Genomic DNA, 18,773 nt, shown 5'->3' on the forward strand with positions numbered 1-18,773 from the left:
GCAGAAAAATCAATTCAAGATAGATAAGGAACCTGACATACAAAACTATGATAGTATAATTACAGAGGGGAAAATCCTTAAAGTGTATTTTTGGGAGCCAACTCGTATGCTTTCTTAGTGCACTGTCCTCATTTAGAGCTTTATCTGTTTCTACTAGTAAGTTCCTGTAACTGTTTATATAGGCAACTAAATAAGTCAAGGCAACCACAGTCTAACTACCATGTACCTGTTCCCCAAGGAAAGCATAACTAGCTTTATGTAGCTTGCTATAGTATTTGCTACTTTCCTGCACATGATGAACCCTAACTAGGATTACTCAATTGCACTATATCAGCCACTATGCATAGAAATAGGCAAACAAAAATAGCTATTTCTTAGCATAAACTGTGCCTTGAACTCAACTCATACAGATCCGCCTTCCTCTACCTCCTGAGTGCTGGGATTAAAAGTTTGTGCCCACTCTCTCTTCAGTTAACAGACATTATCAAATTAAATTCAGCAGTGTATAAATCATAAGACATATTAAAAGTTGGGCCATCACTGGAATGGAAATATTATTTAAGTTTTTATGTAAAGAATGAGAAACACGGTATTATTTTGGTAAAGGCATTTGATAAATTATGTGAAATATTATCAAAATAGAAATGAAACTTTCAGAACCTTAAATGTTTTTACTGTTTTTTTTTTAACTCATTTGGTTAAATCCCTCCCTCTTCTCCTCATAAAATTAAATATTAATGATTAAATTTAGTTAAAAATAAAATTAATGTTTATTTTGTTTTTTAATTGTGTGTACTTCTCTGTGAGTGTGCACATGAGTACAGGTGCCTGCAGGGGCCAGAAGGAGGCCTAATAGCCTGAAGCTGGATTTTAAGGCAGCGTGAGGCACCTAATATGGGTTTTGATTCTCTGGAGGAGTCAGAGTGCTTTTATCTACTGAACCATCTCTCTACAGCAACATTTGGACTTTTAAGTGATTTAAGAGAAACACTTTCAGCTCACTGTCTTGCCATACCTATGGTTGTAGGGAGGTGAGTAGGAGGATCTGGGAGTGCTTAAGGAGGGAGAAAGAATATGATAAAACTATACCATATGAAAAAAGTTTTAAGCCAATAAAAAAAATAGGCTTTTCTGAATTTTTCAAATAACTTATCCTCCAAACAGATTCCTCAGATATCAACATATACTTCTAAAAATTAGATTGTTAGAAAAGGACAACACAAATCATTATGAAAATTTCAGTAACTATGGTTCCAAAGAAGGAAAAGCGGTGACGATGTCAAGGCTGCAAGCACAGGCTGCTCATTCCCACTGTATCTCACAGCACCGTCAAATGTTTCATTCACATTTTTCATTATACGTTAACTACTACAAAATAGCTAAAAATACAAAACAAAACAAAAAAACTGACTTAGAAATCATTTCAAAAGTTTTGTTCCTGTGTGTAGAAAGCTGCCATTTGTTTTTACGAGACAAGATCTCTCTGTGTTACCTTGAGAGTCCTGGACTCGCTTTGTAGACCAGGCTGGCCTCAAACTCACAGTGAACCACCTGCCTCTGCCTCTCGAGTGCTGGGATTAAAGGCGTGCGCCACTACACCCGGCTAAAGCTGCTATTTGTTAAGGACATTTCATTGCTTCAAACTACTTAAGAAAAAAGGTTTGAAAGGCAGGAAAAGCTCTAGCTTTCTTTTCTAAAAATTCTCTGCCCTTTGTACATAATCACTTGAACAGAAACTGGAACCGAATGAACACTAATCAGATCCTCAAAAAAGAGAAACCCCTTGATACAGCTTGAACATTCCTATTGAAAAATGAGAATTCAAAAATGCAGCTAGAAATGATGGCATATACCTATAATCCTAGCACTATATGTATGAAAAAAGAAAAGAAAAGTAAGCAAACAGACAAAAAACAATACAAAACCATACTACTGTCAGGCTATGTGTATTATGTAAAAAAAACACATAAATGAATTGTATCCTTAAAACATCTTGTTACACATGTATAAATACTTAAAACTCAAAAGGAAAGAAAAACAAACACTATTTAATCAAAATGTACTACAGAACTAACTGAGGTTTAGTAAGAGGAATGTTTCCATAGGCAAGAACAAAACTCTTATGGTTGGTGGAGAATAGCCAACAATCGATTAACAGAGTAGTTACCTAAGAGATATTTTTAACTTACTAATTCAATTTGTTATTTCCTATAAATGGCACATAAATGAGTATTATTTTTCTTTTATCTAGTCTGACAATCTTGACTGTCTGATGAGAGAAGAGATTTTAACGAACTTGTGTTAGTAGACAAAGCAGCCACTACGGTAAGACAGGCCAAACAGTAGTTACTTTGGTTTTCTATCTTGTTTTTGGTGTTGCTTGAAGATCAAACAAGCACTTCACAACTGAGTTAAATACTCAGCCCTAGAAACTCAGCCCTGAGTTTTAATACTTAACACTTTAAAACAAAGGATAGTAAAACTTACAAATAATCAGAACAATCCATTCAGTTAGTAATATAGCATACATTTTTAGGGATGTGCAAGGTAACATGGAGAATTATCTGAAAGTATTAAATATTTACATTTGCTATTTCAGGAATATGGCTTGGCTTAAAACTTAAGACTTCTAGGTTCAACTTTAAATTGGCAATTTATCATTAATGGGCTCTCTACCAATAAATCACAATGTAGAAAATAGCTGTCCTACAAGTACTAAACAAAGAATTATTTTCATTAGAGACAATCCTAATTAAGAAGGTTAGAACTTATTAATTTCTTAACTCATGATTCTAAGCTTAGAAAACTAATACAAACATTCTATACCATTCTAATCAAGAGAAAGAGACCTGCCCCATCCTCCTCCTCTAGCTAGACAACTGTTTTAAGTCTATAAGATTTAGCATATAGAAAATAAAATTAATCTGAGAGTGGTGGCTCACATCCATAATCTAGCATTTGGGAGGTTAACACAAAGTGAATATGAGTTCCGGGCTAGCCTGGGCTAGAGTATAAAACCGCATCTCCATAAAAAGAGGGAAAGAGGAGAGAGAAGGAGTCAGAGGAAAGTGGGGAGGAAAGAAGTGAGAAGACAAAATATTTCAACTATTACATTTCTAATGCCTTTAACCAAATCCTCCTCATATTCTCAGTCATACTCAAATTGACTTATACTCTTAACAAAATGATCTTTAAAGATATCATAGTATTTCAATACTAAGTATTAATATTATCTTTTTTTATAAGTAACTCACCTGTTAAACCTAGAGTTTGCAGCTGGAAGAGCCGGCCAAGTTCATAAGGCAAAACCCGTAAATAATTGTCATTTAAAAGCAATTCCCTGTTGTAAAAAAAATATATTAAAAAAAGGTTTGAATATAATATAATATGCTTTATTAATACCTATATTTGCCATTCTTAGTCTTTCTTCTAACACACGATGAGTGATATTTACATTCAAGGCATTTCTTCACACTAATCTCAAAATGCTATGCACTACTATTAAAGTGCTACAATTATTATATATTTCTGTGATTTACTCACTCTATAACCCATGCCATCTATTAATACCAAGTTATGCCAAAATAGTATGAGGGAAAAAAAAACCACAAAGGGAAATTCAGAACAAGGCAGTGTATAGCAGAAGTTAATGGTGATTAAATAGAAAACATGAAAAGTGGGCTGGCAAGATGGTTCAGTAGGTAAAGACATCTGATGCCAAGCCTGACTACCTAAGCTACATGGTGAAGGACTCCCATAAAGCTGTCCTCTGATATCCACATGCAGGCTGTTGACTTATGCAAATTCATATACAGAAACAAACACATAAATGTTATATTTTAAAAAAGAAAAGAAGAAAATATGAAAAGATAAAAACAGCTGGGCAGTGGTGGTGCAAGCCTTTTAATCCCAGCACTCAGGAGGCAGAGGCACAGGCAGATCTTTGTTGAGTTCAAGGCCAGCCTGGTCTATAAAGTGAGTTCCTGGATAGCCAAGGCTACACAGAGAAACCCTGTCTTGAAAAAGAAAAGAAGAGAACTCTGGAGAACAATCATTAACACAAAATTTATGTACTAAAGTACAAAATAAAGAAACGATAGGAACAAATCAGCAAAGACAAACAAACCAGAAAACAAACAACACAGATAAGATCTAAGTTTGTAACTGAAATTTTGAACAGATTATGAAAAAAAAAAACCTTTATTAGTAAAAAAGGTAAGCATTCATATAACCAGTTAGGAGATGGCAAAGGAACAAATAAATAACACAATAGTTAATCATTTTAAACATGTGAGCACAACTTTAAAAAAAAAAACCTAATAGATAAGATAAAAAAGAAATTCCTGTTTTGGAAACAGTTAGTAAGATTCTAAAACATTTTCTCCTATAGCAAATGCTGCCAGTGCAGTGGCACATGCCTGCTGTTTCCAACCTTGGAAGGCTAGAGTAGAACTCCTAGAAGCTGAGGCCACTGGGGCACCACAGGCAAGACCCTGCCTCAAAAAGGAAGTCTTAAAGATTCTTGAACTATAGATCCATTTTAATCAAGTTTTTAGATTTCAATAAAGAGTTGTAATAAAAATATAAACATGCATTTTATAATAGAAGTTTGTTCCTGAAAGTTTCATTTATAACCTCCACCTATCTAAAGGCTGTCAAAAGAAACTCACAGCAGAACCTACAATGCAAAGGAAAAGAAATATTAAATGGAGGGCAACTCACACACTGTGCTTAAGACCATTTTTATCTTTTGATCTTCACAGACATGGAAATCCCACCATAAAATAGCATCCCATAGCTTTCTTATTTGGCAAATTCGTACTTTTATACAATGAATCGTGTCGTTAATGTTTCCTCACCTGAGAGACACCATGTTTCCTAGTTCTGCTGGTAAACTTCTGAGTTTATTGGATGACAGATCCAGGTAAACCAGATTATGAAGCTTGGCAATATCAGGCGGAATGCGAGCAAGGTTATTGTCATTTAGGTGCAGCGCTGTCAGGTGTGTCAATGACCAAAGTGATGTACTTAAGCTCCGCACTCTACCTAAAAGGCAAAACACTAAAGCATAAATTCTAGACCCAAGATAAAATATGAATTCCAAGACCTGGTAAGTGCTAGAAAAGGTGGCAAATACACACAGATATCATTGTATCTTTGACATTTCCAACTTTGTATTTGAAGTTATATGATTGCTAAAACATCTATCCTCCTTTAATTTCACTCTATTTTCAACAGTCACTCTTTATCATGGGATGGATGAATAGAGGGATGGAGGGGGAGAGGGGGAGGAGGAAGGAAGAGAGAGAGAGAGAGAGAGAGAGAGAGAGAGAGAGAGAGAGAGAGAGAGAGAGAGAAATGTCAAAGTGAACAAGAGAGAGAGAAGCTGATGGAAGCTGACTGAGACCTCTTTCAGAGCCAAACTGGAGGCTGAAACTGGAGGCTGAATTGAACTTTGGTGGTAAAATAGGCTTGCCTATTTTGTAACAGAAATATTCCTCAAACACTCCATGAAAATTATGAGTGTAAGATATATCCATATCCAGGGCCTGGATTGGTTAACAAACTTTAAATAAACAGTGAATTATTATTATTTAAAACCAGCCTTAGATTAGCCACCAGTAAAACTGCTGTGTCACCAAAGGAAATATCTTCCCTAAGTTTCTGATGTTATAGTTAGAGATTGTACTTTAAAGTTTTACATTAAATGTAACATACTTAAAGAAAACAGTTTCACATTATGATCTGTGAGCAATGGGTTATAAAGCATGTACTAAATCAGAAGACCCATTTCAGAGTTCTAACTTTTACCACTTATTAGCAATATAGGTCTGGGCAAATCGTGTAGGCTAGGGTTTTATAAAATACAATGTTATGTTATCTCCTAAGTTGTTACTATTGTTTTGTTTTGTGATGGAATCTCACGCAGCCCTGAACGGCCTCACTTGCTAGGAGGCTGAGGATGGACCTTGTCCTTCTGATCCCCTTGCCTCTATCTCCCAAGTGGTAAGACTGCAGGCATACACCACCATACCCAGATGATTTGGTGCTGGAAGCTAACTCCAAGATAAGGTTTTACAAATGCCAGACAAATGAGAGACATTCCAGGCCAATTATAATTATTTATTATAAAGCATAATTTATATAAAGATGATAAGAAAGCAAAGTGATCACGTTTAAGATGTATTTTACTTCTAGACAAGTGTGTGTGTGTGTGTGTGTGTGTGTGTGTGTGTGTGTGTATGTGTGTGTGTGTGTGTGTACATGTATCTGTGTTTATGGGTATGTGCCCATGAGTGCAGGTGCTTTAAGAGGCCAGAGTTATTAGCTTCCCCAAGAGCTGACGTCACAAGTGCTTATGAGCCAGCCACCTGATGTGGGTGCTAGGAACCAAATCTGTGTCCTTTAGAAGAGCTGAGCCATCTCTCCAGACCCATAAAGTAATTGTTTAATTATATATCACTTTCCAAAAAACATTTAGATGAGACATATCAATGGAAGCTAGAGAACATAAAGTCTCAAAGGGATATGTTATGTCTTTGTATGACTAGGCTCAGTGTTTATTTCTATCCAGGCTTCTTGTTTCTACACTAGACTCTTTCCTCCTATTTATAATGAAATACAAAGTGTCAGTAGGATTTGCATTTTAATAGAAAAACAAAGTAGTCAATGATGAGGCTATGGGTAAAAGAGAAACTTCCATTAATTTAGGACTTAGCATAACACTCTCAAACATACGAATCAGGAGGAATACTGTTCCTCAAAGGACTTTGGCATTTTGGGTTGATGTAACTAACTCTGGGTAAAATCCAAGTAAGCTACTAACCACCCTATACTCTACACAAAAAATCTCCAGCACAAAGTATTGTATATAGGACCCAAACTGTCAGTAAGCTGAGATTGAGAAATCTTGAATTGACGGGTGTGGACTGCTCCTATCAGAATGATGAACATTCATTCATCTAGCCAGATCCCTTTTAGTGATATGTACAAGCTAAGTCTTGCTGCTGATACTGCAATGCCAACGGAATAGGACAATGACCACATTCCACATATAATCTGTATTGTGGCAACTCATAAAAGAAAATAGTTATCTTCTATTTTAATAGCTTAATTTTATAATAATTTTAGTTGCCAAGGTAATATGGGGTAATATGCTTCAATCCCCTAGCATTAGAATCTTATATGACATGATATATTTATCAAAAGTAAGAATCTAACATTGATACAGTGATAGTCACAAAACTTCAGGTTTTATTCAAAATTTACCAGTTTATATATATTTTTTCTATAATCCAATTCAAGCTATTTTAATTATCATATCTCTTTAACACTCCTCTGACTTAAGGCACTTTCTCTTTTTGTTTTTCACAATCTTGATAACTTTGAAGTGTATCAGTTGGATATTTTACACAATGTCCTTCAGTTTTACTTTGATTTTTTTTTTCATTTTCACAGAGGGTTTGTTACAAGTTTTTCAAATCATATTCTACTTTAACAAATTCTGAGTATGTTCTAGTCACAGCTAGCAAATATCTTATCTTTACACAGATAGAGTAGTTAGCTTTCCTTCTTTGCCAGCACTAAGATAATAGAAGAATATCAAAGACTTTAATTTGCAAAAAATTACTCTAAAAAGTCAACACAAGATTTATGATATTATAAAACCTAATTTTACTCAGAAACTGAACTCTGAACATCTTTAAATGTAATGCAGATCACTATCCTTGCTCAAGACAATCTCAAAAGAAAGAGAAGATATTTTAAAAGATCAAAAAATCACTAGTGCCTCAGGATTCTTACATATTTCTAATTAGTTTATTTGGTTAAAACACAACAACAAAGAGTCTAAAAATACAGAAATACTCTTCACAATTGTTGCTATTATACTGCAGATTACATGCTTCAGATTCCACTCACCCGAGATTTCTAATTCTGCCCAGTGAGATTTTTTCCCATTGGCTACCTCCTCTGCTGACATGATGGTATAAATTCTGCGAGGATCTGGAGGATCATATTTTTCCTTTGGCATCCCTATTAGTCTGTGAAAAAAATCAATAATTATTACAGTCAAGGCCAGCAAGATGGCTCAGGTAGTTAAAGTGCCTGTTGCATAATTCTAACATCCTGAGTTCAAGGCCAAGAACCCCACACATGCACAAGCCCCCCTCCTGCCCCCGCCACATACACACTGCTTTTTAAAAATCATTACTATTGGTATAGTTATTTGAGGAAATCAGTCATTTGGGGGAAAGGGGGAAAATCTATGTGGGAGAATATGAGAAAATAAAAAGTAAATAAAAAATATTACATAGTATAGAAAAAAGGAAAGACACGATGCTGAGTTTTCTTTTTCTCTGCTTTTGCTGTAAGAATCTCACAAATACTCAAAGGCACCCTCCTAGGACAGCGTCTGTGAGTCCAGAGCAAGCCGACTTGCCACTCTCAGAGCCTATCACCTGAGAAATGAGTTTATATCAGAGGGATGCCATAACCGGTTCTGTTCCCCTTTCCTGTCTCCTGCCAGGGAAGCTGAGGACCTGGCTGCAGCTGAACCTCCTCAGTCTCAGAAGGTGTAAGAATCTCCTTCCTCCACTAAGTGGACTCTGATTCTCTTCAGAGAACCCACAACACTGTTTCTGGTGCTGTGGCCTGAACTTACTCAGAGCCCCTCTCTCCATGGCATTAGTAACTCTTCTGAGAAATGCTTTGCTCCCCCAGTAATATGACTTGGTGTACTCTTGAACCACCCACGAAGCTAGTTAAGTCATTTTATACTATATATTCTCATGTAAGGAAAACCACTACAATATTCTAGGCTTTTAGAGAAACTCATTAACAGACACCTAAGGGAAAATGTAAATGAGCAACCATACTAGACTCTGCAGAGAACACTGTCACTCCCCAGTTCCTTCCCCCGTGCTAAGAAGCACTGCTTTGCTAGAAAAGCTGATCTTAAAACAAGTTTCCTTAATGGAACTCCAACTAATCATTGAGTAATGCTCAGATATTTCATATCTATGACTAACAGCACATGCTTTTCCCTTGACACTGGCATTAGTTTAGACAATGCTTGAGACTCAGCCTATGTCTGTGGAAGAAGCAGGATCCTCACTCCGGCTGGTCATAAACAAAGTAGGCTATATCCCAGATTGTTGCACACAGCCTTCCCACTACAAGGAAAGCCGACCTCATAAGGCAGTCTTAAAGACAAATAAAAGGCGGATTCCTCAATAAATCACAGACACGACACAACACTCACACACAGCAAACTGAGTTTTGTTTTCTATTACTTTCTACCAACACATCCTCATCAGGCTAAATGCCTATCTTGATTTGCTGGAGTCAGTCTTAATTTAGACCTGTTGTTCTGAGGTAATACTTGTCACTCCTTTTTACTCTCAGAACTATTAGATAAACTACAGAGCCATGCCAAGTGACACAAATCCATGTGTTGTCTTCATAATCACAGTACAAATCAATCACCGATGGTGACAAAATCAATCATAAAACCACTTCAAATGTGCTAACTATGAAGCAGATGACAAAAAGCACTGAAAATACTTTGAGGGGTCCAATGTAAAACTTACTTCTTTGCTAGCAGACAGAAGAAAAACCCACTTCAGATCAAACAACAGCAAATGGCAAAGCCATGTGAGTCTAATTAAATACCTATGTGTTATCCTTATCACAGAGTACACACACACACACACACACACACACACACACACAGAGTTGATTTTTTACTTTGTCAGTAATAGATCTAACCCAGGGACCTGGCACACGCCATGTAAGAGTTCTACTACTAGGCTGCAAGTTCAGGTCTATAGTTGGTTCTTTGCTTATATTTCTTTGTTCTTCCTCACATGTGCCCTTAAGTCAAGTACCGTAATCTGTGGCTAGTTCTAAGTTAAATACTATTCCAAATGTGAAAGTTACTTTCAGGAGGTCTAAAATCTGTTACATATCAACAATAAAATGAGGTAGTATTCCATCATGCACCAAGAAGTCAAAGCTAGTTATTACATGCACAATAAAAATGTCTCATGTCATTTTCCCTGTACTTAAAGAAGTAGAAAGCAAGTTTTTGTCATGTGTTGATTTCTCCACAGTAAAGTTCCTCAGTCCCTACATTAATTCTTCAATCTCATCATATTGTGCTATTTGGAGTTACAATGTTAGAGTACAAAAAAATCTTTCTGGTCAAGAAAACACAACCTCTGGCATAGGTAGAGATTTAACATTCCAGTATCACCTGGCCAAGGGACCATACCTACAAAGGCTCAAATTGAGCCATGCTAAAGAGCTAGAGAAAATAGATGGAATAAATTAAGCTATAAATTTTAAAAAACTTTAATTTTTTGAAAGGAAAAACAAATTTTATTTTTTAGTATATCAATTCATATTAAAAAAAATAATTACCAGTCACATGAGACTGAAGTCTCTCTCCCGTAAAAAAAAATCAAGCTATAATTTGATGCAAGCTTGGATTGTACTTCTTTTTTTTTTAATATATACTTTTATTTTATTACACATGTGTAAAACAAACTACATATAGCAGGGAGAACCATGTGACAATCATGAGAATACTGAGTACTATATATGCTACATTCATAGTGACTTGGCCATCTGCATTCGTCTCCTTTGAAGTAAGTGTTTTTCCTGTCTTGTTGGGTCTAAATTTCCAAATGAGATTCAATATCTAGCATATCTCAACTCTAATAGCTTAACTTCTTTATCTTGATCTAAAATGATCTTGTCCCCTAACCAGCTAAACTTGGTTATAAAACTATACTATCTTGTCTTCAATGCCCCTCAGAGACCTGAGAAGGAATAAAACTTAAATTCCTGAGTGAACCAGCAGTGTGGGTTAGCAGCTTCCAAAATGTACAAATTGACTTAAGACAGTTTACCTCCTGACCAGTCCCCCAATACACTGTATAACGCTGGAGCCTCATCTTCAGCTTTCTGGCCTAATATTTCTGCCAAACTTGTTCACAGGGCAGGAACTATTGAGGACTTGCTTACCCTGACTTGGCAGAGTGTGGCCGTCGACTCTGCCTGCATCTAAGTTGCCCATTTTTAGGCAGATTCTGTTAGTGGCGGAAAACTTTAATTTTCAGTTCCTGCTCCCTACCCCTTGCAGTCACTATAAGCTACCATGAAGTTGACTGGTCAGCCTATTTTCCTGACGCCTAAGTTAGAAAGCTGTAACTTTGCCATGTTCTTTTCTCTTTCTCTCTCTTTTGAGTGCTGCCCAGAATGAAAATATGCTTTTTTAATACTTTGGGTTTCCTTAGTTTTTTCCTAAAGCTCCCCATCCCTGCCATGTGGCTGCATCTGACCTCCATGGCAGCTTTAAGGACATGGCTTTTTTTCCTTCCCTTCTCCAGGAAACTGTGGAGGATTTACACTTGCCTGCCCTGGGATGTTTTTCCTTTAAACTGTAATAAAACTGCTCTTGAACTTGCATTTAAGTTCATTCTTAAATTCTTTTATTTATGACACTAAGAACTCAAAAGGGCCCCCTAATTTTCTCAGTATAATATGGCAACCCAGTTGGAACCCCAAAACTCTAGTAATAATAATAATGATGCCTATTTTTCAATGAATGTTATATAATTATTTATAAAGTACAGAAATATAAACATTTTTCACCAAGAGAAACTTGATGTCTACCCCATTGGCTTAAATAGTTCTCAAAGTTTTCAGCTACTGAAAGCTTTATTTTCTATATAGTATAACAAGTGAGTTCTGTGGGTATTTTTCCATTCTAAATTTATATAAAATAAGTACTTAGCAAAGCAAACAGACCCAGAAACAAGCACAATACATAATCCTTATCTACAGTAAGGATGGATGAAAAGCATATTTCACTAATACTATGTCATTGTAATACAATTTAACAGGAAGGGAATATGATCAATATTATACATTGTGCAATTTAGATTTTTACCAATTTCACACAAGCCAGATGGAGTCATCTGAAAAGAGAAAACACCTCAGTTGAGAAAATGTCTCTGTGCTGGTTGGTTTTTGTGAACTTGACACAAATCTAGACATATCTGGAAAGAGAAAATCTGAATTGAGAAAATAGTTCCTTAAGATTGTTCTGTAGGCAGCTGAGCATGACGACACCTGTAATCCCAACACTTGGGGAGGCAGAAGTAGGTGGGTCTCTGTGAGTCCAAGACAGCCACAGCTACACTGAAAATTCCTGTCTCAAAAGACTGTCCTGTAGGCAAGTTTGTAGGGCATTTTCATAGCTAATCATTGATGTTGAAAGGTCCAGCCTACTGTTGAGTGGTGCCACCACTCCTGAGCAGGTGGTCCTGTGGTATATAAAAAACAAACAAACAAACAAACAAACAGAGCAAGCCAAGAGGAACAAGGCAGTAAGCCGTATTAGTCTATGGTCTCTGCTTCAGTTCCTGCCTCTAGATTCCTTGAGTTCTTTGTTCAGCTGTGATGTGGAAGTGCAAATGAAATAAACCCTTTCACCTCCAAGCTGCTTTTGAGTCATGGCATTTTATCCTATCAGTAGCATCCCTAAGACAGCCTCCATGAGATTGCCTGTATGCAAGTCTGTAGTTGGTATTTTCTTGATTAATGACTGATGTGGAAGGGCCCATATGCCACCTTTGGAAAGGTGATACTTGGTATAAGAAAGCAGGCTGAGCAAGCAAAGAAGGCAGAGCAGGAAACAGCAATCCTCCCTGGTCTGTGCCTCCGGGTCTCTCTTTGAGCTCTAACCCTAGCTTCTCGTAATAATGTTAGGTGGAAGTATAAAATCAAATAAGCCTTTTCCTCCCAAATTGCTTTTGGTCTTTAGTCAATATTCATCTTGTAAACATACTAAATAAAACTAAATGAAAATTATTAAAATAATAATTCAAACATAACAAATCTATAAATGTGATGCTGATCATGTTTCCTAATAACTATACACACACACACACACACACACTAGTCTAGGGTTTAAATACTGAGTGGTGAGCAGCTTTCATCCAAAGAAAGGGAAATGGTTTATTTTAGAAAACACTAACAGCTAATTCTTCATATTTTCTTTGGAGGATGAGGAGGAAGCAGTTTTAGTGTTGTTGGAGGCGACTGTTTTACACAGCTCTCACTGTTTATCTCAGACTGGCCTCAGTCTCACAGTGTAGTACTGGCAGCCTGATGTTCATAATCCTGATTTAGCTTTCCAAATGCAGGGATTATAGACATGTGCCATCATACCTAGCTGCACAGGTTTTTGCTTTTGTTTCTGTGTGTTTACTTATTGTTGTCCTTGATTTGTATATTTTGTTCTTACAGTGGCAGGCATCAAACCTGGCCTCATGGATGTTAACAAGGGTCTAACCTCTCTACCCTTGAGATAAAACGTTAAATTGGTTTTGCCAAGTTTCCAATTTTTACAAAGGATACTAACATTAGGTCAACTTGGAAGCCCTGATTACATAACAAAGTAAACTAAAGCCCCTTAACAACAATGTAACCTCAGTCTTCAGCCCTACAAGACACTAGGAAAAACACTGTATGCAGTTCTCCAAATACTAACTACACAAGGTGCTTTGAACTTCATCTAGTTTGTCCTTTACTACAGCACCTATGCAGCCCTTGGACACCCCACTGTAAAAGTTGAGAGTGATCACTTGTCCTGAATAAGAAAGCTTATTACTGCTTTTTAGCTTTCCCTCAAGTGTGTGCAAACATCTAAGTCTTATGTATTTAGCCACAGCTACCTTCTTACCAGTTGAAATTTATTGTCTCTGTGGTTCAGCATATTAGAGAATGCTGCAAATCAAGAGTAATTCACAATGAAAAGATTTCTAACAATCCAAATCTAAACAACAAATCATTAAACTAAATGATTACCTCACATACAAAAGCTAGCAAAAACTGTAAGCCCGTATGATATGTCTGTTTTTAGAGAAACTGCAAAAAGTTTGTCATATAATGGCATCTATTCTCAATGGTTAAAGAAGGCAAAACACCAAGGACCATGAAATATTCCTCTAATCTCAGAACTTAATAGACACAAGAGGATCAGAAGTTTAAGATCAGCGTCTGCTACACAGCAAGACTTGTCTCAACAAGCCGGATGTGGTGGTGCACACCTTTAATCCCAGCACTCGGGAGGTAGAGGCAGGTGGATCGCTGTGAGTTTGAGGCCAGCCTGGTTTACAAAGCAAGTCGAGGACAGCGAAGGCTACACAGAGAAACCCTGTCTCAAAAAAACAAAAAATGAAAAAAAGGGGGGGGGAGCTTGTCTCCAAAACAAGGGGATTGAAGGTGAACACATGAATTATTCTTTGCCAGATTCTTGCTGTCTGGGTTTTTGTTTTTGTTGTTGGTGTTGGTTTGGTTTGGTTCTTTTGAGACAAGGTTTTTCTGTGTAGGCTTGGCTGTCTTGGACTAATTTTGTAGACCAGCCTGGCCTCGAACTCACAGAGATCCACCTGTCTCTGCCTCCTGAGTGCTGGGATTAAAGGTGTGCACCACCACCGCTCTGTTACTCTCTGGTTTTAAACACTACAAGGTTTCTTTCTGAGAAAGTAAGTCTAGGTTTACCTTATTTATGCAAACAAAATATTTGCAGTACAAATTTTTGAAGTTATTTTTTGAGGTTTTTATTTCCTAATCAATACCTGTATATTTGACCACTAGTCATTTCTATAATACAAAATTTACATCTTACCTGAAAAAGGCACATTACCCACTATTATCTTTAAATAAGCTGATACTTAAAAAAAAAAAAGGTACCTTACAAACGACACTGCATATAGTCGGATCAATTAAAGATCGACAGCAATCCAAGAACTAAGACATTCTGAGATAAAGAATAGTTCCATTAGCAATTCCACGCCCATACTACAGGTCTCTGAATGGCACTGATCACTCATGATACATTTTACAATGTCTCCACAATACAAGCATTTAAAAGGAACTTTATTCCAAGTTTCTGATGTTTCAAGGTCTGTGATCACTTTAAACAAAGCAAAACCTGTGTAGGTTTATGATAATTCACTCATTATGAAGAAAACAACCTTTCAACTTTTAAAGTACCATGTTTCTAACCCATTTACCATTTATTCAAGAGGTATTTAGTTACTGAACATGGGAGTACATATCTTTAATCCCAGAACTCAGGAGACTGAAGAGTTTGAAGTCAGTCCTGACTAAAAAGAAGACTATCTAAAAATTAATTAATTGCTTTCACGGGGTAAGGATTCATCATTCATTTCCTTAATCCCAACACTCAGGAGGCAGAGAGAGGCGGATCTCAGTCTGAGACCAGCTTAGTCAACACAGGGAGTTCCAGACCTGCCAGGGAGACCCTGTCTTGAGAGAGAAGAGGAGGAGGAGGAAGAAATATTCAGTGTATATATCTACTGCTGTCATTCACTGTACCATGTCCTAATGCTTCAATGTCGCATTACTTGAAAAACAGATACGAATATATTAATTTTAAATAATCCTATAAACAATGACATTTCTTTTTATTACTATTTCCTCCTTCAAATGGTTGCATTGTTTTATCCTGTTATTAGATTGAAATAATAAATGATGAAAAGGAAAACATCTTTATCATAAAGAGTAAGAATGATGGCCAGGTGTGTGGCGCACACCTTTGATCCCAGCACTCGGGAGGCAGAGGCAGGTGGGTCACTGTAAATTCGAGGCCAGCTTGGTCTACACAGTGAGTCCAGGACAGCCAAAGCTACACAGAGAAACCCTGTCTAAGGGGAAAATGATGAATAATAGACAACAATAGTAAAGAAGTTGAAAAGAATAGAGCTCCCTAAACAGGGATAACAAATTTCAAATATCCTATGCTGAGAATGAGATTGAGAACAATGAGGCTAACACATACAGGTATATTTAACTTAAACTTTTCTTAACTCATGTGTGTTGAGTTTGTAATGGAAAGAGAGTCTGTGAGTTGGAGGCCAGCCTTGTCTACAAAGCAAGTCCAGGACAGCCAAGGCTACACAGAGAAACCCCGTCTTCAAGAAAATAAAAACAAAACAAAAAACCAAACAAAAAAAAAAAAAGAAAGAAAGAAAGAAAAGAAAAGAAAAGAAAAAGAAAGTTGTTTGTAGCAAGTATTTGGTCACTAAGACAAGAAAAGCAACTAGCACACTGGCTTTCTACCTTCTCTTTTCATATGCGCTTTCTATTTCACTAGACAGACGTGACAGCCCTCACTTTTTTCCACAGGTCTCAAGTGAGTAGTCTTCTTGGCTTAAGGCATCTATTCACCTTAGAGTGTATCTCCTCATATGGGGGAGGGGGGAGCTGATTCTAAAATATATGGAAAAGGGGCCAAAACTATTTCTTCTCAAGCACCTCTTCTTGTTAAAAAAAAGAAGAATCAGATAAATTTACATGTGCACATTTTTATTTTCAAGACTTATCAGAAAGTACAGTTTCCCAGATAGTTTGGTACTAATAGAGTAGAATTCAGTGCAACAGAACCTGGAGCGTAAACGGAAAAACCAATCAGTATAAAAGGTCTAAAAGAAACTAAAGGAAAAATGTCCTTAATTTACACAAAGACTTAAAAGAAAAAAATTATCTGTTTAAGAAAACTACTAATAAAGAAATACATTCCATGAAGAACTGGGCAACATTATCAGAAAAAGCATTCCAAAGAACTCACAAAATATAACAATCTAATTTTTTAAAAGGCACTACACTTATATCTCAGGATAGAGCATATGCCCTGAATGTGGGTTCACTCTCCAGACACCCTGACATACAGGGGTATAGAACAACACAAGATTTTCAAAAGATTCTTCACCAAACAAGAAACATGGAAAACAAATAAGCATATATGATATAAATATAAAGCAAATAAGTATATAAGATGTTAAACATTAAGCATCACGGAAATATAAACAAGCTGATCGCACATCTATTAGAATGGCCACATTTTAAAACTGATAACATCTACTGTGCAGGTGCGCACGCTGCGAGCGCATACACACACACACACACACACACACACACACACACACACACACAATGACAGTGGAATAAATCTGAAAGACAAGGAATCAGTAGTTGTGTATAGGATGTGGCAGACAAAACAAAAGCGAACAAACCTAGATAAAACACAATAGGAAGGAGGAGGAAAAGGCCAAGTGCAACACTTACAAGCAGTTCAGCCTGGTGCTCCCCTTTAATCCCAGCATTCTAGAATCTGTGAGTTCAAGGCTAGCCTGATCTACATGGTGAGTTCTGGGACGGCCAGAGGTATACAGTGAGACCACTTTTTTCTTTTAGTTTCTTTTAGACCTTTTATGATGATTGGTTTTTACATTTAAGCTCGTGATCCTTTAAGTTGACTTTGATGAAATGTATGGGTCAATGCTTAGTTTTGCATATGAGTATCTCACCTAGCACCATTTGTTGAAAAGTCTATTCGTTACTGAAATCCGTTGATGATATATGTATGAATGTTTGGAATTTCTAAGTTCTGTTGCATCAACCAACTGACAGACAGACTGACAGGCAGGCAGGCAGACAACGTACTGTAGGTTCTCTCCTAAGAAAGCTAATTAATAATAAGTTATGCACACAGAAAATCCCACTAAATCCATTAGCAGTACAATCTGGAAAATTGGCAAACAATCCTACAGCACCAAATTTTTTTCTTCAAATAGTCCTAAAAATGAAAACATCTTCTATAAATAAAGTCAACTATTAATTATATTTAGACCCAAATGACAAATTACAAGAATGCCTATAAAGGGATCGTGCATCGTATAGACAAGTCCAGTAAGAGATTTACATTTGAAGGAGGGACACATGAATCTCACTGTGAAGGGGAAATAAGACAGACATCACTGGTGAACAGAGGGAGGTCTGGGTGGGGGCCGTGGGGATGGGAACAGGAGGGATCAGGTTGGGGAGGACAAGCTAGAAACCTAGGGCGATGAGAACTCCCAGGAATTGATGAGGGTGACAAGCTACGACTCCTTGTGATGGAGGATACAGAGCCTAAACCAGCTCTCTCCTGTAACCAGGCAAAACTTCCAGTGGAAGGATTGGGACACCAACCCACCCACAAAACATTCGACTTATAATCTGTCCTGCTTACAAGATGCGCTGGATAAAGGGGGTGCAGAAATTGTGGAAGTGACCAAGCAATGACTGGTCCAGCTTGAGGAGACTCATGCCATGAGAGGAAGCCCATCCTGGACACTGCCAGGAACCAGAGGCTGGCTAACCCAGAGACCTAGAGTAGAACCAAAAAAGAAAGAAAAGGAGGGAGGGAGGTGGAAGGAAATAGGGAAGAGAAAAAAAGTTAAGGAAATGATTCCTAATGATATTCTGCTAGTCTAATAGATTGGTGTCTAGCCCAACTGTCATCAGAGGCTTAACCCAGCAACTTATGAGAACAGATAGAAAGACTCACAGCCAAACTCTAGGCAGAACTTGGGGAATCCCACAGAAGAAGGAGAAGGACTGTAGAAACCAGAGGGGTCAAGGATACCACAAGAAAACCCACACAATGAACTAACCAGGGCTCACAGGGGCTCAGAGACTGCACTGCCAACCACAGAGCCTGCATGGGTCCTGGGCCCTCTGCACATATTTTACATTTTAGGAACTATTTTAAAGTTGATACCCTTCCTTTCAAACCTTGTTGGCTCAGTACAAAGCACTACTTTTGTTGGTTTTGGTTTGGTTTGTTTGTTTTTTCTCAAGACAGGGGTTCTCTGTGTAGTCTTGGCTGTTCTGGACTTGCTTTGTAGACCAGG

General features: G+C 37.2%; 1 protein-coding gene across 6 annotated transcripts in view; it reads right to left on the reverse strand.

Moving 5' to 3' along the window:
- Window positions 1–18,773, reverse strand: part of CNOT6L (CCR4-NOT transcription complex subunit 6 like) — an 84,956-nt gene that overhangs the window by 48,071 nt on the left and 18,112 nt on the right. For all 6 annotated transcript variants that reach the window (XR_014775099.1, XR_014775100.1, XM_084759925.1 and 3 more), the window contains exons 2-4: window positions 7,921–8,042; window positions 4,860–5,046; window positions 3,255–3,340 (exon numbers count right to left, since the gene is read on the reverse strand). Coding sequence is in view for 4 of the 6 variants with exons in the window: in XM_084759922.1 (XP_084616048.1) it covers window positions 3,255–3,340; window positions 4,860–5,046; window positions 7,921–8,042 (395 nt within the window). In the remaining 2 variants the exon portion in view is untranslated. The remainder of the gene's footprint in view (window positions 1–3,254; window positions 3,341–4,859; window positions 5,047–7,920; window positions 8,043–18,773) is intronic.

The sequence above is a fragment of the Acomys minous genome (genome assembly GCF_964271855.1).
Source record: "Acomys minous genome assembly, chromosome: 15".
NCBI lineage: Eukaryota > Metazoa > Chordata > Mammalia > Rodentia > Muridae > Acomys > Acomys minous.